Source organism: Ascaphus truei, chromosome 14 (assembly GCF_040206685.1).
Source record: "Ascaphus truei isolate aAscTru1 chromosome 14, aAscTru1.hap1, whole genome shotgun sequence".
Taxonomy (NCBI): Eukaryota; Metazoa; Chordata; class Amphibia; order Anura; family Ascaphidae; genus Ascaphus; species Ascaphus truei.
This window is the reverse complement of record NC_134496.1, coordinates 44,166,979-44,194,482: the sequence shown is the minus strand read 5'-3', so window position 1 is coordinate 44,194,482 and position 27,504 is coordinate 44,166,979. Positions and strand designations below refer to the sequence as shown.

At 42.7% G+C, this 27,504-nt stretch overlaps 2 protein-coding genes and 1 long non-coding RNA gene across 4 annotated transcripts in view; 1 reads left to right on the top strand and 2 right to left on the bottom strand.

Annotated features, from left to right (window-relative positions):
* Positions 1-1,355: 1,355 nt before the first annotated feature.
* MCCC1 (methylcrotonyl-CoA carboxylase subunit 1) lies at positions 1,356-20,832 on the bottom strand. Of its 2 annotated transcripts, XM_075570699.1 has the most exons (20): positions 20,699-20,771; positions 19,678-19,813; positions 19,467-19,513; positions 18,073-18,215; positions 17,744-17,839; positions 14,255-14,376; positions 13,746-13,893; positions 13,326-13,447; positions 12,477-12,588; positions 12,045-12,126; positions 11,836-11,963; positions 11,328-11,511; positions 10,006-10,115; positions 9,418-9,634; positions 7,437-7,523; positions 5,941-5,990; positions 3,807-3,944; positions 2,734-2,841; positions 1,921-1,992; positions 1,356-1,637 (listed from the first exon to the last, which is right to left on the bottom strand). In XM_075570699.1, the coding sequence occupies exons 4-20, from the start codon at positions 18,151-18,153 to the stop codon at positions 1,518-1,520; spliced, it is 1,977 nt and encodes a 658-aa protein (XP_075426814.1). In that variant the 5' UTR covers positions 18,154-18,215; positions 19,467-19,513; positions 19,678-19,813; positions 20,699-20,771; the 3' UTR covers positions 1,356-1,517. The 2 variants fall into 2 exon arrangements, with proteins under 2 accessions (XP_075426814.1, XP_075426813.1); XM_075570698.1 differs by lacking the exon at positions 19,678-19,813 and having other exon boundaries at positions 20,699-20,832.
* Positions 20,833-20,865: 33 nt separating this feature from the next.
* The window catches only part of LOC142466049 (uncharacterized), a 30,158-nt gene continuing 23,519 nt past the window's right edge, over positions 20,866-27,504 (top strand). Inside the window, exon 1 of the long non-coding RNA XR_012788041.1 lies at positions 20,866-21,011. This is a non-coding gene — a long non-coding RNA (uncharacterized LOC142466049). The remainder of the gene's footprint in view (positions 21,012-27,504) is intronic.
* Positions 22,742-27,504, bottom strand: part of LAMP3 (lysosomal associated membrane protein 3) — a 29,868-nt gene continuing 25,105 nt past the window's right edge. Inside the window, exon 6 of the mRNA XM_075570696.1 lies at positions 22,742-24,698. Coding sequence (XP_075426811.1) covers positions 24,565-24,698 — 134 coding nt within the window. The 3' untranslated portion in view covers positions 22,742-24,564. The remainder of the gene's footprint in view (positions 24,699-27,504) is intronic.

Genomic DNA, 27,504 nt, shown 5'->3' with positions numbered 1-27,504 from the left:
ATGTTTAGTGTGTGAACGTATAAACTCATTTATTGATTTATCTATATGATCTGGAGCAAGGGGGTGGCCAACTCCAGCCCTCAAGGGCTACCAACATCAGGTTTTCAGGATATCCCTGCTTCAGCACAGGGACCACTGATTAAGCCACCTTTGCTGAAGCAGGGATATCCTGATCTGTTGCTGGATCCTTGAGGGCTGGAGTTGGCCACTCCTGGTCTGGAGAGACTGATTTTATTCAGATGACTCAAACAAAACATTTTGGGTACAATTAAAAAAAAAAAAAAAATTACTGCCAAATTCATCCATCCAGCGAGACGACCAGTAGGAAGTTTCCTAAACCTTCTACTGCTAACTAGGCCCAAATGAGACAATAGTAAAACAATTAAATTTCAGAAGACTCACTCCTGTTGACTTAAATCAGTTTGAACTGCCACTCACTTCGTTAAATCTTTGATTACAAAATGCTCCCGATACACTTGCAAAGTGTTTTGCACATACTGCAAGTATTTCCAGGAACTTACTTTGATATGTATTTGTATCTCTCGGCCATGTACAATAGCAAGGTTTCAAAACAAATATGGGTTGTGCATCAATTGCATCAGCCCTTGACCTAAACTAATGAACCTCGAACCCTGTAGACGTTCCACTGGGTTTTTTTTTTTTGCCAATTTACTTTATGTCAGGGGTAGGTAACTCCAGTCCTCAAGGGCCACTAACAGGTCAGGGTTTTCAGGATATCCCTGCTTCAGCACAGGTGGCTCAACCATTGGCTTTAGTCAAATACTCAGGTCATTACTTTTGGTTGAAAAAATAAATAAATATATATACCTCCACTATTTAATGACAGTCCCGCCATTTACATATAAGATTTTTTATTGTAACCACCACCTACATCATTTTTAACATCAACTTTTTTTATAATTAGAAACCAAGTATTCTACAATGCGCTCATCTGTCTTCAAAATAAATAAGCTGTTCACTTCCTGTGCTACCGATTATTGTCATGATCTACAGGAAGTTAAACTGCAAAGGGGAGAGGAGCGCAAGCAATCAGCAAGAACAGAACAGGTTTACATTAAAGAACAATCTCAAAACACATCTGGAGGCTGGAACCAAAGTTTGACCGGAGACAGATTTGACTGGTCATGAGTGGTCCTGGAAACTTGCACTCTTTTTAAACATCAGTTAGTATCCCTTATAAATATTAAACAGCTTTTTTTTCTGAAAACACAAGAGTGGCAGATAAAAATGTTATTCTTTTCCTGTCGCTGCAACAAGTCGTTATACTGAAAACCTCTTAACTTGTGACAAGACGGAGTGATATTCATTTGTAAAGAAGAAAATGAGGAAGTACAACACGTTCAGAATCCTTTTATTATACCATGGTCCTCTGTCTTTAAAACAGTACGGTCATATATGACTTAAAAGTATTTAGATTGTATAAGAGGATTTTCACAAGCACATGAAAAATATACTTTCTTGTAAGAAGAAAATAAAAAAGACCTATTTCATGGAAATTATTCTGAATCAGTTTCTTCATCCTCCAGTTCGACCAGTGGCGCGTGTCTGCTGGCCTGCTGGCCTTCTCTGAAGTGCACCTTCTTTATCATACCGGATTTGGGAGCCCGTATTGTGTGCTGCGAAGAAACAAGAACACCAAGTAAATAGTCTTCCTGGTATAATATCAGCATCAGTTTAGATCAGTGTTTTTCAACCGGGATTCCTATAGGGTTTCCCTGCAATTTTCAGGGCATTTGAAAATTCTTCTAAGACATTTACAATGCATCTGATCTCAGACGCACTATTAGAGGGATGATATTATGCAGCGTGTCACAATATAATTTTAGGGTTCCTTAAAACACACAAAAAAGTTAAAAACAGTGGTTTATGTGGTTATTTGGCATGAATGACCAAACTCGCCTCCATTTTCATAGCGATCATAACCATCAGGGGATCCCCGGCTTTCACCTTATCGCCCACTTTTACAAACACCTACAAGCAAAGAAAGATTTTCCATTATACTTCCAGAAACTTGAAAACAAGATTTATGTAGCAGTCAGAATTCTTTTTATTTCAAGACCGTAACCGTGTAATCAGCTTCCTTAGAGTGAATAGATCCCACTTAAACATTTTCACTTATTTGCATCCTGTTAAAAACAAAATATACGTTACTCTTTTCTCTGGGTTTGCCGCATTCAAATCAGATCGGCTGCCTATGTTAATCTGTGTAAGAATGTTTGATCCGTTTCATGATGGCTTTATAACCACTACACAAATAATGAATAAATTAAATATGACAATGTAACTGGCTTGGAGGATTACCAAACAGCCTCATCAGCAAAACATATTGGATAAAGATTGTAAAAACAGCCTAAAGCTTTTGTTTACCAAGGAAGACTTACAACCAAAACTACCAATAAATAATGACATTAGCTGCATGTAACTCATTAAATATGCCACTGTCTTTAGATGGCTCTTCTTGGGAGGGGCTGACTTCTTCCGTGGGAGTAAAACAGAAAACCTGGGTCAAGTAGAAATGTGGCTAGAATGGTTTGTGTATCTCTCTATGGTTATCCACATAATGTACAATACATATTAGTGCCTGCAATGTATTCAATAATCAACTTGTAGGAGTTTCCAATGTCCTATAACAAAAACATGAGCACCTTGCAGTAAACATTATTGGAACGTTAAAATGGTCTATGTTACACGGCTGCAATAAATAACCATTACCTTTTCAATAGTCCCGGTCATAGGTGCGATAGCCCCTCCTTGTGTTGCTGTAGTACTGACCTCAGACAGGAATTTGGGTATGGGGATACCAAGCTGTGCACTGCTTTCCTGCAGCAAGAGAAGAGCAATCCTGAATATTAAACCCAATGTGCCAGGGAGGGGACTCAAGGGCCACCAACAGGTCATGTGTTAAGGATATCCCTGCTTCAGCACACATGGCTCAATCATTCAAAGACTGAGCCACCTTTGCTGAAGCAGGGATATCTTTAAAACCTGACCTGTTTGTGGCCCTTGAGGACTAGAGTTGCCCACCACTGTATTAGGTTCAACATGAAGTTTAGCGTTATTCCCAGATATTAAACCATTAGTGCCCTGTGTACAATTGAAACAAATGCTTTCTGAAAAACAATGGCAGTCTGTTTTTTTTGTGGCGTGGGCTTCCTCTAAGGAGGAGAGGTGATCGGACTTTATGGTCAAAACGTTGTTTTTAAACTGCTGTTAAAATAGTATGCCCTTCACAAAACTACTTGTGGCACTTTTACAGCAGATACAAACCAACTACTGGAAAATCCCCCACGGTTCAAACCAAGGGGATCCCCAGAGCAAATAATTTTTTTAATTTCTGGGGGACCCTCCCCCATTTGCAATGTAAAAAAAAAAGTTTTCTAAACAGTGTCAAGCCAGTAACGCCAGGGTAGCCAACTCCAGTCCTCAAAGGCCACCAACAGGTCAGGTTTTCAGGATATCCCTGACTGAGTCACATGTGCCAACGCAGGGATATCCTCAAAACTTCACCTGTTGGTGGCTTTTCAGGACTGGAGTTGGCTACCCCTACAGTAAAAGGGTACAAAGCCTATTTATATTAGGTACAAAATGGAGATACAAGCACAGAAATACCGACTTAAAGTAACATTTAGATGAACTCCTTACAAGGAACAAACCTGGGTGACTTAAAAATCATTTCTGTGGGTGTAGTTGTGTGCACAAATGTGGTTGTGATAATTTAAAAAAAAAAAAAAAAAAAAGGTATTGTGTAATACGATGTAGATCAAACTGAATTATTAATAGGTTACCATTGAGAAAAGGTATATAGTGTTATCCACAATAACCAGCTTGGGTCTGCACACAGTGCCGTTCACAGAGCATTTCAGATACGTAAGATCTTCCTCATTCACAAGTTCTCCGGAAACATTCAGCACTTTATCTTGAATCTGAAACACAGACGTCAGTTTTAGATTTCTGAGCAGTGCACCACATGATATAAATCAAAGGCCGCATGTGCTGCCCTAGAGTCCTCAAAAGGGCCACAAATTGCACATATGCATGGTGCACGGGCAGAAGGGACGTCGCAGACGTGGCTGGGAGCTTCACCCCGCTCCAGTCAGCTGCTTAATGCCAACACGCTGGTGAGGACGGTTTTGCGCCTCTTACACATGGAACTTGTGATCATCACAGGAGAGGAGCGGGGCAGTACAGTTTGTAAGTGCTCTGTCATTCTGCTGAGGGGGCTGGGAAATGTCCCCTTCCTCTGTACAGGGGAGAGGGGGCTGCTGCAGGTGAATCCCCCTGAGGATCGTCTGTTGCCCACCAATGTTCTAGAGCAGCGCTTTTCAACCCGAATTCCCTGCAACTTTTAGGCAATTTGAAAATTGCATCAAATACAACACAACATCCACAATGTGGGAATAGTCCGCTCAGGGTGAAGCTTAAAGTGTAGACGAATCTTATAGTAATGAAACCCACACTATCCTCGAATGGGGTAGGTGCACCTTAATAGGTGTAAAAAAAAAAGTGTCTAACAAATTAATGTGCCAAATAAAGAAGAATCTACAATGCATCTGATCTCAGACACGCTATTAGAGAGTTGGGGTTCCTCAGAATTTCTCAATATCAATTATAGATTTCCTTTAAAAAAAAAAAGTTGAAACCCACTGTACTAGAGAGCACAGTTTCTCCCAACTCTCACAGTATAGTATATAAATGTTTTAGATTGATTTTAACAAGTTAAAAGCCAACAAGGGAAGGGGATGTGGTCAAAAGGGGGACATGGCCCATATCTGGTGGTCATGTCCGGAGATCCAGAGGTACTGGACTAATATCCAGACACTTATCTACGAGATCACTGGAATCCCCCTCCCCCTGGACCCTCTGACCATGGTGCTGAGAAAACCCATCGATGATCTCCCCCCACCAATGTCACGGTTGATTAGGGCCATTCTGACAGCGGCCAGATGCTCTATAGCTGCAGCCTGGAAACAGATTAAGGCCCCTCGAGAACCACTGTAGTGAGAAGGGTTAATGAGGTCATGACTATGGAGAAGCTTACGGCCATGCTCCAAAAGAAAAATGCCCCAGTTCTGGAACACATGGGACTCTTGGCTCGAGAGATAAAACTTCAAAAATCATAATCCTTAGGTCTACTAGCCCCCCCAGACTATTGGGGAGCATGGGGACGTCTCTAGGCGAACCCACACACCCCCCACCCACCCTTTCTCTCGCCTCCCCATGTTTGTCTCCTCCCCATCCCCCCCCCCCTCCTCTTCCCTACACTATCTCCTACTGAAAGAGAAAAACTGTTATTGGTCCCTCTCTGACTGTATTGAGTTGAAATGTTGTGGGCCCCCGACATTACTGTTTGTACACCTGTTTATGACTGTGACCAATAAAAAAATTGTTATAAAAAAAAAAGCCAACAAGGAATTTAGAAGTTTTTTTTTCCCTTTAGAAAAAGTAATTTTAGGAAGACCGGCACTCAGGAATGAATATAGACAAAAACAAAAATTAAACTCCCTTCATCAGGTTCTGTTTAATTCAAATATTTCTTAGAGTTTACAGATTGATCATGGAAAAACCCAAAAATCGATCAGCAGCTTAGGTAGTTCATTTTAATTTAAAAAAAAAAGTAATCAAATGCTACATATATTAAAATGGTTTTTAAACTGCTTGGATTGTCTCTTTAAACAGAACCTCATACAGTGGACATAAAGGATGAAGGGAGTTTACTCTTTATTTGATCTATCGGCAGGTCTGATTGTCCTTTAATTAAAGCGCCCTGCAGCGAGTGTGCAGGACCAGAGCACAAGGAAAGAACATCAATGAGACACCGAAAGGAGAATTGGGAAGTTCAAGTTCATTATTGTGTCTTTTGTAGAGATATAGTTCCACGACGCAGCATATTTAACAGTCATTAGTTACATAACTATTTACCTGTATAGTGTATGATCCGTCATGGTTATAACGTATTTTCATATCCACGTCTGTTAAAGACAGAAGATCTCATTACAAGGTTGGGAATATTTTCTCTAATGCAGCTTTTATGCAGTATACATTTGTTTTTTTGTTTTTTTTTAACGCATGACAACATTCGGGCCCCTCTCCCACTGCCTGAATATGAACATACAACAATATAATATAGCAAACCATGCCATCTACTAACTGGCTGAAGCTTTTTTTAAAAGAGAGAACTGCTAAACATTGTTGTACTAACTGTAATTAAGAGAAAAGAAAAAAAAAAAGAGAAAAATAGTGAAGCACGTTTAAATAAACTTTCCACAGGGTGCCATGGGTGAGATATGCACTTACATGCAAGTGCCTGCGTTCAGGCACTTAAAGGTTTCTTTGCTCCTTCTCCACAGCAGTAAACAAGGAAATAATTGCCAGGCAAAAAACAGAGCTCCTTCTTTAAAATGCTTTATATAAAGCTTTCTTCAAAAAGGTGCATCTTCACCGGTTTACATCAGTAAAAACAAGAACCAGTCTGTTGGTATCTTTCCCCCCGGTCACCGCAACTGCTCCACGCCGTTCCAGCCGGCGTCTTACGTCACTTCCGGTCCTCGGGTACCACACAGTAATCGGTCCTCCGTTACCCTACGCGTTTCGAAGGAGGATTCCTGCTTCCTCAGGGGTATGTGAATAATGTCCATGATTCTCCTCCTAATATACCCACCCCCATGGCTGCACCCAAAACAATTTTATTAGCAACATGCAAACCACTGTATGGTATATATCAGGGGATAAATATAACATGGAAACACCTTGTCTAAAAGGCTGGAACGGCGTGGAGCAGGGGCGGTGACCGGGGGGGGGGGGGTTATACCCCCCTGTATACCTGTGAAGATGCACCTTTTTGGAGAAAGCTTTACCATAAAGCATTTTAAAAGAGGAGCTCTGTTTTTTGCCAGCCAATTATTTCCTTGTTTACTGCTATGGAGAAGGAGCAAAGAAACCTTTAAGTGTCTGAACGCAGGCACTTGCATGTAAGTGCATATCTCACCCATGGCACCTTGTGGAAAGTAAAACGTGCTTCACTATTTTTTTTATATCTGAGGTGCGCCAAATTATTTTTCCTGGAATCATCGCTGGAACTGGGAACAGTTTATTCACTCATGCAGCCCATTAGAATTATTTTCATATATGTTATTTAGACCCCATGATTACTTGTTAGCGCAATCCTAGACTTGCTTGTACTACCAGTAATTAAAGCTACTGATCAAAAATGTTACATTTCCCCAATAAATTGCATTTTGGAAAGTAGCGCCAGGTTTTTGTACTTGGTTTTCCATAAATGTACGGCCAATTCCCTGTTGCTAGCAGCCCGCTAGGTAGGTGTTACTGATGCATTTTGTTATGGGGTAAGTCTGAGCTCACCTAATTCTGTTTTGCATTATATTACCGGGTTGCCAAAAACATCTAGGATTACTTACTTCTTTCTCCATCAAGCAAAGTAAGGCTTCTGGTAAACGAAACATTTATTCTTCTCCCGTTACTGGATGCAAATGGAGAGAACGGGTCTACAAAAAACCAGGTACAAATAAAAAATATACATCATATAAAATAAATGATTACTGCAGCTCGTGTTCGGGTCTATTAGGCAAAATGCTCATTTGACAGAAAACGTAGTGCACGCTGTTACAAATGGATTTACCGCCTGCCAGTATTTCTCATCAACTAAAATTATGAGCGGCCTTGACACGATAGGTCTTTGTGACAACTGGGAATGTGGAGTGAATAATGCCCAACTGTACTGCATATACATCTCATAATAGATTACAGTTCTGAAGTCAGATCAATAATAATGGGCCATTCTACAGCACTCGTACACAACCTGATTTCAGCAAAGCTCAGAACATCACTGATTGGCTTAGCATTGTCAAGGTTATGCGGAAGCGGACATCCCCCTCACAACAGCTCATTAGACTCTTCCATGCATTTAGAATTCTGGTTGTAAAAAAAGGCCCATCTTCCCCTTCCCAGATTCTAGCAAGTCAAATACAGCCAGCTTCACAACTTGTATATGGACTCCAGCTTATCACATAACAAGCAGATAATGTTAATTGCATTTCAGTGGCGTTTATGAAAATAAATGTTTAACAGGAAATAACCTTATAACCTTATAACGGGATGGTACCTTAGGTTAACCAACAACATGTTCATAGTAACAACCTAATCACTAAATTAATTAACGTAATGTTAACCTGGTATTACTCCAGTAAAAAAAACAAAAAAACAATGGGGTCGTGTATAGTGGCTATTAGTGTAAATAACATGCAAGTTACCCCGAATATCACGCCAGGGACTGAAAAATGGTCGATGCGCAGTGCCATGTCCCTGCAGTTAACGTGTGGCCACACTAAGGCTTACTAGCCTTTCTGGTATGCAAGATGCAGTAGGTAATCTATTCCCAACACTAGATTAGCCTCTTTGTAGCACTAAGGCTAGGTCCCCACTGCAGTCAGCGGCGCGCGCAGCCATGTACGCGCCTCCCACCAGCCCCTTACCTTCTCCCCAAGTCCCCGGTGCCACCTCGCTGCGACGTGTCAGCCAGCAGGGGCTACAACAGGATTGTGTTCCCGTGCGGCGACGTGTCACATGGTGCGCCAGCGAGTCCAAAAGGCACCTTACAGCCATGGGGACAGGGACGCAAGGGCGAGGTAGAGTGGCACGAGGGAGAGGGACGTAAGGGCGAGGTAGAGTGGCACGAGGGAGAGGGACGTAAGGGCGAGGTAGAGTGGCACGAGGGAGAGGGACGTAAGGGCGAGGTAGAGTGGCACGAGGGAGAGGGACGTAAGGGCGAGGTAGAGTGGCACGAGGGAGAGGGACGTAAGGGCGAGGTAGAGTGGCACGAGGGAGAGGGACGTAAGGCCGAGGTAGAGTGGCACGAGGTAGAGTGGCACGAGGGAGAGGGACGACACCCCCTGTCATGGCCACACCCCTGCCATCATGGCTGCACCCACCCGACCCGTTTGGCCACGCCCCCCACGCCTAAAAAAAAAAAAAAAGGCCCCTACAGACCGCGGTGAAGTGCTGTGCACGCGCTGCCAGGACGCAAGGCGGGTGTGCAGTGGGGCCTTAGTGGCTAGCTGCCTACTTGGGCTACTCAAAAATCAACATATTAAAAAAGGTAACAAAAACGTGAATTAAAACGCATAAATTCCCTCTATGTAAGTAATGTGATTACTTTAGCAACATCAGTGTTCTCCTGAAAGAACATTAAAAGCTATGCAAAGAAGCCGTTATTTGTTGCTTACATTTAAGTTACTGAATAATGCGTTAACTCCGGGATAGTAACGGCCATTCCTGTTTTAGGGAATGTCACATCGTTCGCAACAAACGTAACAGAGATTAGAGAATCTAGGCCGAGTCGAGAAGGCTTTCCAGGGGGAGTTAAAAGAAGGGAATACCCACCTCCAGACTGTACCTTGAATTCATTGGTAAAGGCTTTCTCCTTCAGAATTAGACCCAGTGCAGCCTGACATAAAACCTCATTGGAAAGGTCCTTCTTGGGAGGAAACAGGTCCCGATGGTGCTGGGGAATAAAATTCGTGTGCACATCGCCGGACTCAAAAGCTGGGTGTCCAGACAGACTTAGGAGGAAATCAATATTGGTACTCAGCCCCACAATCTGCAGAGAGAAATCAGCTGGAAATAATGGATTGTTGAAAAGGAAGTCATGTAAAGATTAATAATAGATACTAAACAGCTCCTGGATGTTAAAGGAGACACAAAAAAAAACAGTATTTAAAAAGTTTTAGCCACTTCATCTTTTTGACACTTCATTTCCTAGAACTAAATTAACGCCATAGCGATTTTGTAACCTCACGTCTAAACTGATTAAAATTACTCGGACACACAGAAGATATCAATACATATTGTACAACTGAAACGGTTCGTTTATTTTAGAAAACCATGTGTTGGTTCAGATTACAGTGAATGTTGTTTATCAAGTACCAAAATCATTTGAATCAATCCAGATGTCCCGTTTATTTGACCTACATTGTATTGGCGTAGGCAGTACTTCAACTTCAGCAGTGCAGCTGGGCGATCCTCTGCCCATACAACTAGCTTGGCAATCATGGGATCGTAGTGCACGGAGACCTCATCACCTTTTGTTTGTGAGAAAGAAAAAACAAAAATACACACATTGTAACAAAACAGCGGCTAAATGGGAACGTTCTGTCCTTCCAGATCCTAGAATGAAACATCCAGTCGTGTACTTGTTGATTAAATAAACGGTGTCCTAATGGACAAACCAAGTACGCAGCTTAAATTATTCGAATCATGAAGAGGGGGGAAAAAAGCCATACCAAACCACACAATGTTACACAAATTGGCATTACAATAATTGAAGCAATGTTCATAGAAACTTTGTTTTGATCGATATTGTTAAGCCTTCGCAGTGTTTAAAAGACGTAAGCCAATTAAGTTGCCATCAAAAGGGCAGACAGTCTTGCCCAACAGTGTGTGTGGGCGCGCGCGTATGTGGCCGCGCCTTCATAAAATCACGCAAACTATATATTTAAAATACATTTTAAAAAATAAAAAAAATAAAAAAGGGTGCGGGGGGGGCGGAAATGCCATCTTAAGATATGTAAATAACCATACATAATATTAGTATGTCCAGTCTGTTAATAATGCCACAAGTCTAATGTACAGTATATGATTAGCAAGTTTTAGGAGGCGGGTCTGCTGCCAATCTAAGAGCTGCTGCTCAAATAGTGGTCCTGTAGTCACTGGAATTTGTTGTCTGAAAGGGGAGAGCAAAAACGCTTCCAATGGTTAAATAAAATGTCTGTCTGCACTCACACCTTCATCCCATATCAGGTGCACACAGACACACCTTCATCCCATATCAGGTGCACACACACCTTCATCCCTTATCAGGTACACACACACACACACACACACACACCTTCATCCCATGTCAGGTGCACACACACCTTCATCCCATATCAGGTATACACACACACACCTTTATCCCATGTCAGGTACACACACACACATATTCATCCCATATCAGGTATACACACACACACCTTTATCCCATGTCAGGTACACACACACACATACACACACATTCATCCCATATCAGGTACACACACACACCTTCATCCCATGTCAGGTACCAATCAGTTTTGCTACATTTTGGGAGTGGCCAAGTAGGCAGCGCAACTGCATTCAGTTACAGCTCTTTAAAACAGCACTTCCTTATCCATTTAAATCAGAACGCTACAGAATGTAAAACATACAACACACGTCTTCCACCGTCTTTATTATTGAATGTAAAACGCTATAAATAAAAAGGCATCTCATATCACCTTGTCGGACTCCTGTTTCAATGCGAGTGCAAAGGTCGGCTGCTGGTGTAGAGAGATGCAGCAGTGGGCCAGCACCGGGCATAAAGTTATTATTAGGGTCTTCTGCATATATTCTGGCTTCAAATGCATGACCTTGCACAGAGATCTCATCCTGAGTCATAGGAAGCCTCTCCCCAGCAGCAACCTGCACATTGATTATTAGATACAGCAATTGTGTTACATGCTTTCCTGAAAACCTGACCCGTTGGTGGCCCTTGAGGACTGGACTTGCCCACCCATGTACTAGATGGAATCGCAACCTGCTATATATCTAGGAATATATTTGGATGACATTTTAAATATTGTTGTAAAGCTAATTCAGGCGTATGAGTAAAAGGCAGGATAACGTATAAGCAGCCGTACGGTTATAAAACTATATACTCTTAACAAATGTACAGTAAGTGAAATTGTCCCTTCTGCCGCCCACGTGTCACTAAAGGGGTTTATGCAACGCGTGGTCCTCACTTACCCGCAGCTGCCATTCCACCAGGTCAGTTCCCGTGATCATCTCCGTGACCGGGTGCTCCACCTGCAGGCGTGTGTTCATCTCCATGAAGTAGAAATTGTGCTGGGGGTCCATGATAAATTCCACGGTTCCTAAAAGCGAAATCTATTAGCGAAGGGTCCATGATGTGGTCACATATCTTGGGACTTTTGGAAAGCGAGGATAAAACATACCTGCCCCCACATAATTCACAGCTTTCGCAGCTCTGACTGCAGCTTCTCCCAGTTTCTTTCTTACTTCAGGGCTGATTCCAGGCTGCAACAGTCATTAATAAGTGAATGTAGCAGAATAAGCAATGTGTAGTTGGGCCAAATCGTCACGAAAGAACTTTGGCCTTATTGGTAACGCTGCGTGAGGCCACATCCAGCTTTCGTATGTTACGAGATGGAGGAGGGATTGTAATATTATACAGGAGAGTACATTGTTTGCCAAAATAAAGGTATAAAACATTTAGGAAAAAAATAATTTGGCTCGAGATGATATCATAATTACCACGTATACAAACAGATTATGGGGACCACTGAAGCGAGGAGACACTGCACAGAAAGCTCAGAATGACAGGCTCGCACTTTACCTCCCCGTACAGCAGGTTCTCAAGGTCTTACCCCAGGAGCTTCTTCAATGATTTTCTGATGTCTTCTCTGTACACTACAATCTCTTTCAAACAAATAGACTGCATTGCCGTGCTGGTCACCGAACACTTGGACCTCTACATGCCTAATGCAGGTGGGGGGGGGAAATAATGTTATAGAATAGCAAATGTAACCAAAGATTATTATGAGTGGAGCCAGAATAATATGGAATAGCACTATAATGTTTAACCAATTGCAGTTGAAGATTGCACTTTAAATTCAGTACATGCAATAGTCTAAACTTGGCAGCTTATTTGTAAAGATCGAATACCACTTGCGGGTGAATTTGCATGTCTCAGATAGGTCTGAGACCCTGCGTTTCACCATTATCACTTAGCCAATGGTGCTTCCACTGCAAACAGGGATTCTGGGTAATGACATGCAAATGAGCACAGTGTGTCATTCTTTATTCTCATCCATTTAAATATGGACCCCGATAAACGTATGCCTGTCGTGTTACACAGCTTTTCAGCACAGCCTGGGTTAAAGAAGTGCAGAGCCAGGAAACCTGCTCACAGACAGCGGTTTCGGCCTTTTGGGTCTCATCAGTGAGAGGTTGGTTGCTGGCTATGCAAGGTGAAGCTGGTACATGGGTCTAAAGATCTAATAAATGAAAAAGCCACGCAACTTATTTCATATTGATTACAGGAGTGCACGTAGGGTTTAATACAAGGCGAAGACGAGAGAGTATGTATGCAGACACACAATGGTGCATAAACACCTGGAATGCACGTTGAAAGAACTTGTAAGGATTTTTTAATAACATTTTAAAAAGCAGCCTTTGTTAGGACCCGTTATTATCCTGCAACTTAAAGTTCTCACCTCGGATTTTCTACAAACTTCTCAATCAACATAACATCGTCATTAAATGATTTGCGGGCTTCTCGTCGGGCAGATTCCAACTGTTCCAAAAAATCAGCCTCTGATGGTGCAATCCTCATACCCTGATAAAATAAAAACGTGGGCAGTTAGCATATCTAGTGAAATCTTTATATTGTGTGCATAACATGCGTATAACGACTCGCCATGACCCAACAGGGATTCCAGATCCAAGTAACGTCTGTATGAAACTACGCAGTTTGGGTGAAATTGCTTTTTTTTACTCTGCAAGTTATGAGGATTTTTTTGTTGTTACTTTCTGTTTCATTAATATACAAAACATGTTTAACTATTTAAGCGACTGCCAAAGCGGTTTACAACGTATTGCAGTGCCACGTGTTCCTGTTAAGTTCATTTGTTTACCTTGCCACCTCCTCCACGAACAGCTTTAATCATTACAGGATATCCTATGCTACCAGCTTGTTCCTTTAGGTGTTGGTCCGACTGATCATCGCCATGGTAACCTTCAATAACAGGGACTCCAGCAGCAGACATGATCGCTTTTGATGTACTTGAAAGATAGGCGAGTGTAAATGAATCATTTGCACAGCAAACATTGAGCATTTGAATACAGTGTTTAATGTTAGCACCTGTGTTTTCTTTTCACATACATACATAAAAAAAGCAAACTTAGATTGTAAGCTCTTCGGGGCAGGAACTCCTTTTCCTAATGTTGTTACTTTTATGTCCGAAGCGCTTATTCCCATTATGTGTTATATTATTAGGTCACGTGTATCGCTGCTGTGACGCGCTATGTACAGGGATTGCGCTATATAAAAAGGTAAACATACAAACATAAAACAGCATTCATCAAAAGGACGATCTGAACATCTTAATACAGTCCCAAAGAATGTCACACACGAAACATTTACCTCTTAATCCCCATGTCTCTGATAGCAGATGACGGAGGACCTATAAATATAATGCCCTCTTTCTTGCACAATTCTGCAAACTCTGTATTTTCTGAGAGGAAACCATACCCAGGATGAATAGCCTACAATAAAATAAATATTTGGACAATAAGGAATTTTATAAATAAAATTAAATCTTTGGTCTAAATAAAAAAAAAAGTTAATAAAATATTTATTTATTTTTAATGTCGGTCAACACAATTTTCAAACGCAAGCAAACATTTGATGTATTTGAAAATAATTTGGGGAAAATAAAGAGAAATACTTTGTCGTTACATTTATGTTACAGTTCTGCTTTTCTCCACATGTTGTTTAAACTGTGACAGAATACCCAAGACAAAAATGTTAAGCCAGGCCGGGATAGTTTTGGGTGAGGAGAAAATAATTGCTCACATTCTAAACAATATAAAGCTTTCAAAACATTTAAGCAAAGTAAAGCATGCTGTATGCTCTCTTGTATGAAGCTGTTTCAAACTGCAAAGATAAATGATTTGAGTGTGCAATATGAAATTCTTGCTCTTAGTTAAATTATGTAGCATAACAGACTAAAAATATAATTTTTTATGTCAAATTATTAATTTAATCATGTTGCATTAGGCACAGTACTGAAAAGTTAGTAATTAGAAAAAAACATAGGGTGAGAATACACAAAACACGTTTTCAAATATTTACTTTACACTTGTCTACAAAATTCTATTAAAAAATAAATAGTTACAGTCAATACTAATGCACGTCTATCCCGAGTCTCAATTATCAGCTTTCTGAAAGATCAATGATTACTATAATCATTATTCATTATATGTGCTGTGCAGACATTCCCCTGTATTGGAGTAAATGGTAATCACATTCAAGCCATGATATCTTTTGGGGGTTTTTTTGTTTGTTTTTTTAATAAATAATTTATGTAGTATTAGATGTGTGGTTTTTTTTAAAAACATTTTTTTATTATTATTCAACCCCTAATGCCATGGTTTATGAGTTTTAATATACTGAGCATCCATTGATTTCTATAATTGTATTGTATGTCTTTATTTATATAGCGCCATTAATGTACATAGCGCTTCACAGTAGTAATACATGTGGTAATCGAATAAATAACAGATAATATAAATAACAGATCATGGGAATAAGTGCTTTAGACATAAAAGTAACATTAAGGAAGAGGAGTCCCTGCCCCGAGGAGCTTACAGTCTAATTGGTAGGTAGGGAGAACGTACAGAGACAGTAGGAGGGAGTTCTGGTAAGTGCGTCTGCAGGGGGCCAAGCTTTATGTATCATGTGTCCAGAATATCCACAGTGCTATTCATATGCTTCTTTAAGCAAGTGTGTCTTAAGGTGGGTCTTAAAGGTGGATAGAGGGGGTGCTAGTCGGGTACTTAGGGGAAGGGCATTCCAGAGGTGTGGGGCAGTCAGTGAAAAAGGTTTAAGGCGGGAGAGGGCTTTAGATACAAAGGGGGTAGAAAGAAGACATCCTTGAGCAGAACGCAAGAGTCGGGATGGTGCGTAACGAGAAATTAGGGCTAAGATGTAAGGAGGGGCAGAAGAGTGTAAAGCTTTAAAAGTGAGGAGAAGAATGGAGTGTGAGATGCGGGATTTGATTGGAAGCCAGGAGAGGGATTTCATGAGGGGAGATGCTGAGACAGATCTAGGAAAGAGTAGAGTGATTCTGGCAGCAGCATTTAGGATAGATTGTAGGGGAGACAGGCGAGAGGCAGGAAGGCCGGACAGCAGGAGGTTACAGTAATCAAGACGGGAGAGAATGAGGGCCTGAGTCAGCGTTTTAGCAGTCGAGCAACAGAGGAAAGGGCGTATCTTTGTTATATTGCGGAGGAAAAAGCGACAAGTTTTAGAAATTTTTTGAATGTGAGGGGCGAATGTGAGAGAGGAGTCGAGTGTGACCCCTAGGCAGCGTGCTTGGGCTACTGGGTAAATGATCGTAATTCCAACAGTAATGTGGAAGGAGGTAGTAGGGTCAGGTTTGGGAGGAAGTATGAGGAGCTCTGTTTTAGCCATGTTGAGTTTAAGGCGGCGGAGGGCCATCCAGGATGATACAGCAGAGAGACATTCAGAAACTTTGGTTTGTACAGTAGGTGTAAGGTCGGGTGTTGAAAAGTATATTTGTGTGTCGTCAGCATAGAGGTGATATTTAAACCCAAAAGATGTTATTAGGTCACCTAGAGAGAGTGTGTACAGAGAAAAGAGAAGAGGTCCCAGGACAGAGCCCTGGGGTACCCCCACAGAGAGATCAATAGAGGAGGAGGAGGTGTTAGCAGAAGAGACACTGAAAGTACGATGGGAGAGGTAGGATGAGATCCAGGATAGAGCTTTGTTCCGAATACCAAGAGTATGGAGAATATGAAGGAGAAGAGGGTGGTCCACGGTGTCAAATGCTGCAGAGAGGTCGAGTAATATGAGCAGAGTGTAATGACCTCTGTCTTTGGCAGCATGGAGGTCGTCAGTTATTTTAGTGAGGGCTGTTTCCGTGGAGTGAGCAGTGCGGAAGCCAGATTGTAGAGGGTCTAGGAGAGAATAGGTGTTGAGAAAATGGAGCAATCGAGAGAATACAAGACGTTCAAGGAGTTTAGAGGCAAAAGGCAGGAGGGAGAAAGGTCGATAGTTAGAAAGACAGGTAGGGTCAAGCTTGCCGTTTTTGAGTAATGGTATGACTGTTGCATGTTTGAAGGAGGATTGAAAGGTTCCAGAGCAGAGGGAGGAGTTAAAAATGTGTGTGTGCGTAGGGATTATAGTAGGAGCAAGAGGTTTTAGGAGATGGGAGGGAATGGGGTCAATGGGGCAAGTGGTAGAGGGAGAAGACGCGATCAACAGAGACACATCCTCCTCTGAGACAGTGGAAAGAGTCAAGGAAGGCAGGAGGAGAGTTAGGAAGAGGTGTAGGATGGGCTTTAGCACACCTCCCTAGCAGTGCAAATATTTGTAACACTTTTCTGTTTGTGATAATGTGCGGTCAATGTTCCTAGCAGTTTGAGTTGGAAACTGGAATAGTCAATGTTACCTTAGTAATATCAGGATACATTGTAGCTGCTGAGTTACACTGACTGAAGGATTGATTGAAACTGAAAGGCCGCCATTATGTTAGGCACAAAATCAGAATTTTTACAAACTTATAATAGCAGCACCACACGATTGCCAGCTTAGGTAAGAATGTAGAATTATATATTATTACATGCTTTACATATACAAATAAGGGGGAAAAAGGAGAATGTAGTATTGCTTCTTGAAGCTTCGAGCGTCAGCACTGGGAACATGAATTGATTTAATAGGATCAAAACAAAAGCATACAGGATCCTATTCAATCAATTTGCAATTAATTCATGTTCATCAACAATGTGGCACAGGGTACACGGATAACTGACACCATACTTATGTACTCCACAGAAACCCTACAACAGAAGTTTAGCACTAGTGTATTATAATGTCAGAATGGTTTACCTGGGCAGCGGACATCCTTGCTGCTTGTAATATGTTTCCCATGGCAAGATAACTCTGCTGAGAAGCAGCTGGACCAATCAGATATGCTTCATCTGCCTGGATCAGAAACAAAGGATTGAGGCCTATTTAAGATTACTGTAAAGTGACTCCGCAGAGATGCTCTGATAAAAAGAGCTGTGAAGTGATTAGCGTGTTTTTTTAGGTCAGAGCACATTTCTGGTGTAAATGAGCAGTTCAATCCCACACATGCTGCTTTTGTAAGCATGTCCGATATAAAATAAATAATGACATAATGTACATCCTAAAACACCTGCTAACAAATACTGTACCAATGAGACATGCATGGAATTCTTGTCAGCTTCACTGTAGACTGCTACTGATTGCACACCCATCTTCTTAGCTGTGCGCATCACCCTGCATGCAATCTCTCCTCTGTTTGCAATGAGGACTTTCTCGATCTTGCTTCTTCCTACTGTATGTAACCCGAAAGTCAAGAAATTATAAACCCAATTAAAATGTTATACACAGACTAAGCACAATCTGACAGTGTTGCCCAAAGTTCAGCAGTAAATATACCTGGAGCACATATGCATGAAGTTTCAGAATGAAATCAAGGACTTTTAAAAAGTTACATGAATATTGAATATAAAGTTAAAAGACAGATACTCATGACTGCAGAATCCATTAATTATTGAGCAGAGAAAACAGTCACTACGTGCTATATTCAAGCACCATAATTTTCATTCTTAACACCTGATGGATTACACGATTTATATAAGGAAGTAAAGTCAACATGTCTTGTAGTCTCTTATTATGGAAAACAATACAGTAACAGTTACATGGTCCAAAAGAAAAAATTTGAGAGCGCTAAAGTTTAAACACCAATGTGATATACAGAAAATAATATCCTTAACATAATGGTAGGCTGCCTGGTACCTACTGCCAGTACAAACAGATAACGTGAAAGAATAAAACCTGGCGCCAAAAGTTCAAATGGAAAGTCAGGGTGCACAGCGCAACGTGCTGTTGCGCTGTGCACTTTTAAAACCAGCCTCCATCACCGGCACTGTTCCTGTGTATCTGTGAAGGGATTTCGGACGAGAGCACCGGCGGAGCAGAGCTCATACTCTGCAAGGATTACTTCCTGCGCCGAGAGGACTCTGTTGTTCCATCGCGTGATTTCACCCTGCTTGTTATAAGTAGGGCTCTGATTTTTCCACCACCGGATGACCAGCAGTTCACTTAATGTTTCAGTGCTTTTTATGGCATAGTCCTAGTTTTAATAAATTGTTCATTTTGTAATTGTCACTAGGAGTCTCACTGTTTTATGTTTTTTAGTGTAATACTGTTTTACCCTGCAGTGTTACGCTATGATTTGTGTTTGTTTTTCTTTTTCTAGTTCCATGGCCTGTCAAGCATGTGTGCAGATTACTTGAGGATCACAAGGACTTTCCATTTGAACTTTTAGTTACATGGTCCAGATAAAATAGTGGGGATTTCTATCTGAAAGCACTTCAAATAACCAAGTATAATTATTGTAGATAATACATTAAGGAATTGCTTGGACTCCATCAGCATTCTTAAAGTCTTATTCTATAAACCATTTGGACCAGTTTCAGCTTCAATGGGAATTTAACGCCAATTAGGCATATAAAGAATTAGCATTTTAGAATCAGAAACTTATATTAACAATGCAAGCTCTTACTGTATATTTATTACATACCTGCTTCTGAAGCATAACTTAGCAATTTGGTACCACAAGTCCATTTCCTGGAAAAGTATGAAGCACAAAGTAAATGTATTAATCAAATGCCAAGACCCATTCATACGACAGACCTGCACATTTTCACTGATTTTCTGAGTCCTATTGCTTTGGAGTCAGTCTCACTGACTTTTAGAGCAAGGAAATCTCAGACTTTAGCAGTCTCACTCACTAGAGATCGTACATTTCCATTAAAATGAAATTTGTGGGTCCACTGCCTTTAAAATCTCACTACCCGGTGCAGCTGACATCTTTGAGAACATTTAGATTCCTAGCACCACCTCCCTGTCTGAACAGCATTCAGAGAACTGGATACAAGAGAGAGAGAGAGAGAAAGAGAGACAACCTGAAAATGCAAGTTACAACATTCACAAACGTTGTCCGGAATAAACGTTCAACTGTTATTTTAGGAACCCGTGTACCTAAAATCAGTTACATAACTCAAATACTGTCCCCATACAAGTATCAAACTTGAATCTCATAATATACCTCTCCATAGGCTTAGGTAGTCCTCTCACGTGTCAGTCTTTTTTTTCATACACACTATATTTTCATTTTTAGATACTAATACAGAGTATTTTTACTTTCAACCACTACTCACACTTGGGTAACAGAGTGCTACCTTAGCTGAGTTCTTTTTCTCCCTGGTCTCATCATTATTACAATTCTCAGCCCAAGCACATACCCTACCAACGTGTTTTTTCATATCAGATATAGACCATTTTTATTTAAGCTGAGAGGGGGGTAGCACCCCTTTCTTTCCCCTACCCCCACCTTTTCCGTGAGGTACCTGTCCTATACCTAGTCCTACAAGCTGTACCTATTTCTGTCCATGGCTGAAGCTTCAACCAATTAAAGCAGCGGGGCAATTGATGACTTCTCTGCTAATGATCAGCTAATTAGGTGTGTGTAAAAATGAATCCATAAATACACATAAATGACAGGGGGGTATCACCTGCCTGGAAGCTCCTCTGGCCATGGGAGGGTTAACCTTTTGAGCTCAAGGTGGTACCAGACAGGCGCTCAATTGGATTATCACCGCCAGCAACATTGCCCAGCCCGAGGGGCCAGCACAGCAGAGAACGGGTTAATTTATTTGGGGGATATATTATATATCTGTTTCAAATCACGTGGGAGGCCGCGAGCAGGCCTCTCACTGGGAGAGCAGAGTTCCCCCCTGTCCCGGTACCTACTGACGCCGCAGCACAGAGGGCAAACCCGGACAGCTTCTCCCGCTCAGCAGCACCAAGGAGGCCGCCATGTTTGTGCTCCCTCACAGCTGAGCCACGCCCACCTCCGCCCCTCCTTCCACATGACCCGCCCCTCCTTCCACAGGACCCGCCCCTCCTTCCACAGGACCCGCCCCCCTCTCCTCATCACCCAGGCTCGCGCCCCTGACGCCTTCCTCCCCCACCCGCTGTCAGGAAAAGAACACCGCGACCGTTATATCCTGTGTATATGTTTCCAGCGCACACGGCCTGGGGAGGTGAAAAAAGCGACAAACTGGTAGTTTGGGTGCTGCGGGGACCCGTAGAAAAGGGCGCGGTGGACAAGGAACCAATGGCAGGGCGAGGGTTCCGTGGCAGCCAATCAACGGAGAGCTGTGGACTAACCTCAAAAAGTTCTGACAAGAACAAGGGGGTGGAGCCTACACGTCTAACGTTTAACCAATAGCATAAGGGGGAGGCGTTTGAGGGGCGTTTTCTGGATACGCAGCGGAGCGAAGGCGGGACTTGGCGTTAACACCTATACTGCCAATCACAACAGAAGTGGGAGGAGCCTGGGGCTTGTCATGAACACGTGGGGGTGTTTGTGATCCTCGATTTTTTGGGGGGGACCCCCTTGCGGCCAAATCAGGAGCTTCTCCGTCCCTCTGCCTTCCCCCTTTATGCTGTCGCTGGCCTTATATTTAAAATGTAGGCGACATTGCTGGCTATAACTATTGCAATGGCGACGGGTGACGTCATCGCTCGCGTCGCCGGCACTATAAGCGCAGCCTAAGTGAAATCATCAGGCTACCTGGTGTTGCTGGTGGGGTGCATACCTGTTTGGCTGGAACAGGAGGCTCTGAGTGCTCCGCGATGGTGTGGGGAGATATCAGGACAGGTTTTCAGGGTGGTTCATCTCGGTGTACAGCGCCTCCAGCCAGCGAGGATCCGGAGCTGAACCGGATGTTCCCGCTGACACTTCTTAGTGGCCCAGTCATTTAGCCACAGATATAGATAAAACAAGTATGGCATGAAGTCATAAGTGATATCATTATTTTTTTTTATACATCTCACGTCTTACCCCTAGTACATGCACTGCCAGACATTGGCATTTCCCTAAACCAGTGTTTTAGGGAACCAGGGGTTCCTAAGGCCTCGTTCAGGGTGGCAGAGACAGGAGGTGGAGGGTGTGTGCGCGCGTCAGTCTGCTGGGCGATGTGTGCACATCATCCCCAGCAGACCTTTGCTAGCGTTGAGGAGGTGGGTCTACAGAACTCGGCTTAGGGATGGGTGTTGCACTGTTCAAATCATTTTCAAGAATGATTTGATTGGCTGCCGAAGTACCAGTGACGCTGCCGCAGCTTGAAAAAACAACTTGAGTTTATGCAAACTGTAGCAAGCGTCAACTCCGTACTTCGGCGACAGAGTAGCTTCTACCATGACAACTGCTATTTACTTTAAATACTTTGTTTCGAACGTGCGCGCGCACGTCGCGAAGCAGGCACCCTGAATGAGGCCTAAGAATCCTTGGATTCCCCGGTCATCCCTAAAGGGTTCCCTGAAAGTTCAGGTCATTAGACAATTGTACTCAATGCAGAAGAATGTACAATGTATCTGATCTCCTACATGTGTAGCGGGGTACCCCTTTCCTGCCCAGATGAGGGGGAGCTGCCCTGCATTGGCCTGCTGGTGCTCTAGGTGGTCCGAGACTCCACCCCATCAGTACATTGGGGGAATTTGCGGCCGCTAGCTTGAGGATATCTATTGTATCTGCCATCACAGTCTCCATGGGTAATGAATTCCACATGTTAACTGCCCTTACTGTAAATAATAATAAGAAGAACCCTTTCCTTTGTTGCTGGTGAAATCTTCTTTCCTCCAACCTTAAGGGATGAAACTGTGTCGTTTGTACTGTCCTTGGGATGAATAGTTATTTTGAACGCTCCTCATATTAACCCTGAATATATTTGTATATAGTTACACAACCTTTTAGACACGTCTTTTCTAATGCAATCAAAGCTACATTAGTTGGTCTCTCATGTCAGATTTTCCATCTCTTTTATTAATTAAATAGACATTACAAACCTGCTAACATACACAGTATTACACAATAAATGTGGAATTTCAACCAAAATACCACACCACATAAAAATGAGAAGTGAAAATTGAAATTGCTACTAAATTAAATCATATGATCTTCTGGTTTCATTGTACAATTGACACAGTAAGGAAAGTTGTATTTCACCATTAAAGCTTTTCTTTGCAGTGGTCAAACTGAAGGGGATGTGTTTCAATAACAGCCGTCAATGTTTTATGTGTCTTGTTTGCATTATATAGGATTGCAGTTACAGTAAGGCACTTCAGGAGTGTTCGTTACCATCGGCTGAATTAGCCATTTGTGGCTACTATTAGGAAATATGGTATAGCTAATCGTAATTATACATTTGCAGTGCATTTAAAATAAATACAAATAAACACAGTTACATTGGGAGAAGTAGATTCCCTTACACAGTGACTTCATTAAAAGTTGCTGAGCGGATGAGATTGTTGAGAAAGAAAATGTCCTGCTTCAGCATCAATGAATCTTATAGAATAAGGTGCGGTTGTTGAACTCCGAAGATTTGGGTCACAAGTTTGTGACTTTGGCTTTCCAAACGTGTACAGTAAGTCTTCACCCACCACAGGTGTAAACAAAACCCATGACACAGACTTCCTGCATATAGTTTTCGGCTGTACTTACTGCAATATAAAATGATTACTCACTTAGCGAGTTCAATGTACAGGGGCACCATGTGGGTGCTTAACCTCACTTCTCTGTGTATTTAACTTGATGTGGTGCTTACATCGCAGGACTTTTCTTTAGCTATTTCTTACTTCCCAAACCTAATGCATCATCAAATTATTTGATACTGAGCGGCTCAGTGTGTAAAGACACCGATTCATTACAACCACATGGAGTTTGAATCAGGGGAACCTGGTTCCAGTCCCAGTATCCGCTTCTTGTGGGCTTGGGCAACTCACTTTACCTCCCTGTGCCTCTGGCACCAAAAACATAGATTGTAAGCTCCTCTGGGCATGGACTGTGTCTATAAAAATCCCTAAATTATTATTACTTCATATCTATCACACACACTTTGTTGCAAAATCTTCCAGTAGTTTTCAGCGTGGCTGCTGTTGGGATTTTAAAAGCATTTTTTAGATCTCAACCTTTCAACTATTTTAATCTAACGCTTACATGACCTACAAAAGAATAAAAACGCATAAACTAATATAACAGACTGATTTTCACATTGCAGTCTTTATAAAATCCAAAAGCTTTTAGGGAACTAAGTGACCTCTCGTTCCCTTTAAATGTTGCACCTCTGTACAAAAAATACTTGACCCCGCAGCGTAATTTCACGCGTTGGCATGGCGACACATGACCCTGCGGCGTACGCCGCGTTGCCATGGCGACACGTCGTTGAAGAGCCGGCAGAGTGCAGGTAAGGGAGTTACAGAGGCCTCACGCCTCCCCCGGCATTTAATTCAAATGCTGTGTGGAAGAGCGTGGGGCCCCTAACTGCCGCCCCCCCCTAGAAAATCTTGCGCCCCCCAGTATGAGCACCCCTGCTCTGGTGAATATGTCTTACTTAGACAGCCGGAAAGCAGAGGAACTTATTTTGTTGTTAAAAGATGCAACGTATTCTAAATGTCTCGCTATTAGCAGCGCTAAACTTGCTTCTTCAGATCCAGCCCGTAATGTTTCATGTTAAATTATCAGCAGTTTCATTGTGTTGAGTTAAAACAGGAGCGTGAAAAAACGTGTTTTGTGTATCTTCTTCTTTTGCTTTCATACAGGGGTCTTCACGTGACTATATTCTCTGATAGCCGGATGATTTTATCTTGAGATAGACTGCGTACATAATCAGACCCAGGATAATTACCACAACTACAGTTACAGCAATGGCCGGTGCAATGACGTTGTAATCAGCGGAGCATGTTGACTCTGAAAATACAGAGCAAATCATGGTGAGAAAGGAAGATGCATTCGAAAAACATTTGCAATATAATGTTTCAAGAAACCAGGTGAAACAGCCTCACGCACTTGGAGCAGTGGCGGATTTACCATTAGGCCCCGATAGGCCTAAGCCGGCAAAATTTGGGGACGGCAAAGATGCCCGCCCCCCATAACCATTGGCGCGCTATCGGGACTGATGGGAAGACACTTAAATGTGGCGGCCGCCCTCCTTGCTGCCGCCCTCCTTCCAAATCGCGGCGGCACGTCAACAATGTGGCATCACACGGCGTCTCGTTGCCATGGCAACGCGACGGTGCACCGTCAAATGACGTCACGTAACTGTGACAACGCAACGCCGTGCGACGTCACATTGGTGAACTCCACAGTGTAGTTTGACGCTGCGATTCAGAAGGAGGAGGGCGGCTGACTTGGAGCTTACTTATTAGACCGTGTCTAGCCAACTCCAGTCCTTAAGACGCCTCAACAGGCCAGGTTTTCAGGATATCCCTGCTTTAGCACAGGTGGCTCCGTCGAACAGCCTGCTTCAGCACAGGTGGCTGAAGACTGAGCCACCTGTGCTGGAGTTGGCTACCCCTGATCTACGCACACATACATACCAAAGAATGCTCAGGAGTTATTCCTGTATTGATCTTCGTCAGGCCCACACTTGCTGTGTTCCCCAAAGACGCTCTCTAACAGGGTTATTGAAACATCAGCATTTAAACATCAGCATTTAAATGACAATCTATAATCCAATTTGACTTTGCTTTGCTGTGTATGTGAGAATGCATAGGCTTCATAAAACAAACACGTTTGCTTTGTTGGACTGCGCCATTTTATCCTCCCAGTCGTATAAAATGTTCTTTTTTCGTGTTTCTTACATCTGGGTTACGAGACCTCAGATCTGGAAGTTGTTTTGTTGCAAAGAAAAAAGGGGAAAATGCAATCAAGGGCACATATGTGTTGGGTAATTTATCCCTAATTGTACATACTGACTCCCCAAAGATTTGGTGCTCACATCTGGAGCACAGATAAAAATGCCTTTCTTTGCTAAAAGATGCTTTCATACTATACCAGGGGTGCGCAAAATTTTCCCCCTGCGCCCCCTTGCCTGCTCTCCTCCCCTGATCGCGTCCCCCTCCTTACCTTGTCTTCGGCGTCAAATGATGTCGCGGGGTCACGTTGCCATGGCGACGTGTCACTGAAGACAAGGTAAGGGACGTTGCAGAGGTCTCAAGCGATCCCCCGGAATTTATTTTAACTGCCTTGGGGAAGAGCACGGGGCCTCTACAGCCGCCGCGGCCCCCCTGGAAAATTGTGCGCCTCCCAGTTTGCGCACCCCTGCTATAGACCAGTGTTTTTCAAACGGGATCCTAGGAACCCTTTTGTTCCCTTCAATCTGCAGGTCATTTGAAAATGGTACCAAATACAGACGAATTTACAATGCATGTGATCTCAGACGCACTGTTAGAGAGGCTTGGGGTTCTTTACAATGCACCTGATCTCAGACGCGCTATTAGAGAGGGTTGGGGTTCCTTACAATGCATCTGATCTCAGACGCGCTATTAGAGAGGGTTGGGGATCCTTACAATGCATCTGATCTCAGACGCGCTATTAGAGAGGGTTGGGGTTCCTTACAATGCATCTGATCTCAGACGCGCTATTAGAGAGGGTTGGGGTTCCTTACAATGCATGTGATCTCAGACGCGCTATTAGAGAGGGTTGGGGTTCCTTACAATGCATGTGATCTCAGACGCGCTATTAGAGAGGGTTGGGGTTCATTACAATGCATGTGATCTCAGACACGTTATGAGAGAGGGTTGGGGTTCCTTACAATGCATCTGATCTCAGACATGCTATTAGAGAGGGTTGGGGTTCCTAACAATGCATCTGATCTCAGACGCGCTATTAGAGAGGGTTGGGGTTCCTTACAATGCATGTGATCTCAGACACGTTATTAGAGTGGATCAGGGTTCCTCATAATTTCACAATATAATTATAGGGTTCCTTAACCAAAAAAAGGTTAAAAAAAACACTGCCATAGACCCTCGTTGGTTAATTGTAAAAATATGGATGCAATATATAATCTTAATTATAAAAAGGGTCCATTAGAAAACTGAAAGGCCTGAGCAGTCTATACATTTTTTTGAGACTCAAGATTATGGGTTCTATGTATCAAGGCAATTTTGGCACAAATCCAGGGCATTTTCTTCTTGCTCTTATGTATCAAAATATTTTGTTAGAATTTTGCCCGCTCTGCCCCAGCTTGCACCTTAGGGCAGGGGTCCGCAAACTATTTGAGCTGTGCCCTCCATGCTCACACACCCCTTACTTCTTTTGCCAGTGTCAAATGACGCCGCGGGGTCATTTGACGGCGCCGGGTCATTTGACGCCACGTCGCCAAGGCAACGGGGTCATGTGACGTCACGGCGTCAAATTATGGCAACGCGTCAACACCAAGCCTCTAAATCCCGTTAAGTGAAGTTGCAGGGGCCTCACATGTTCCCCCGGCATTTAATTTAAATGCCTTGGGGAAGAGTGAGGGGCCTCTGCAACAGCCCACGCCCCCCAGAAAAAATCTCGCGCCCCCCAGTTTGCGCACCTCTGCCTTAGGGTGTCAGTAGGGGGAGTTGGGAGGAGTTACATGGTGCACAGATTATAATGAGATGTAACACATTCTGCGTCTCTGCCCCAGCTTGCCCCTTGGGGAGTCAGTAGGAGGAGTTACATGGTGCACAGATTATAATGAGATGTAACACATTCTGCGTCTGCCCCATTCAATTTTCTAGTTTAT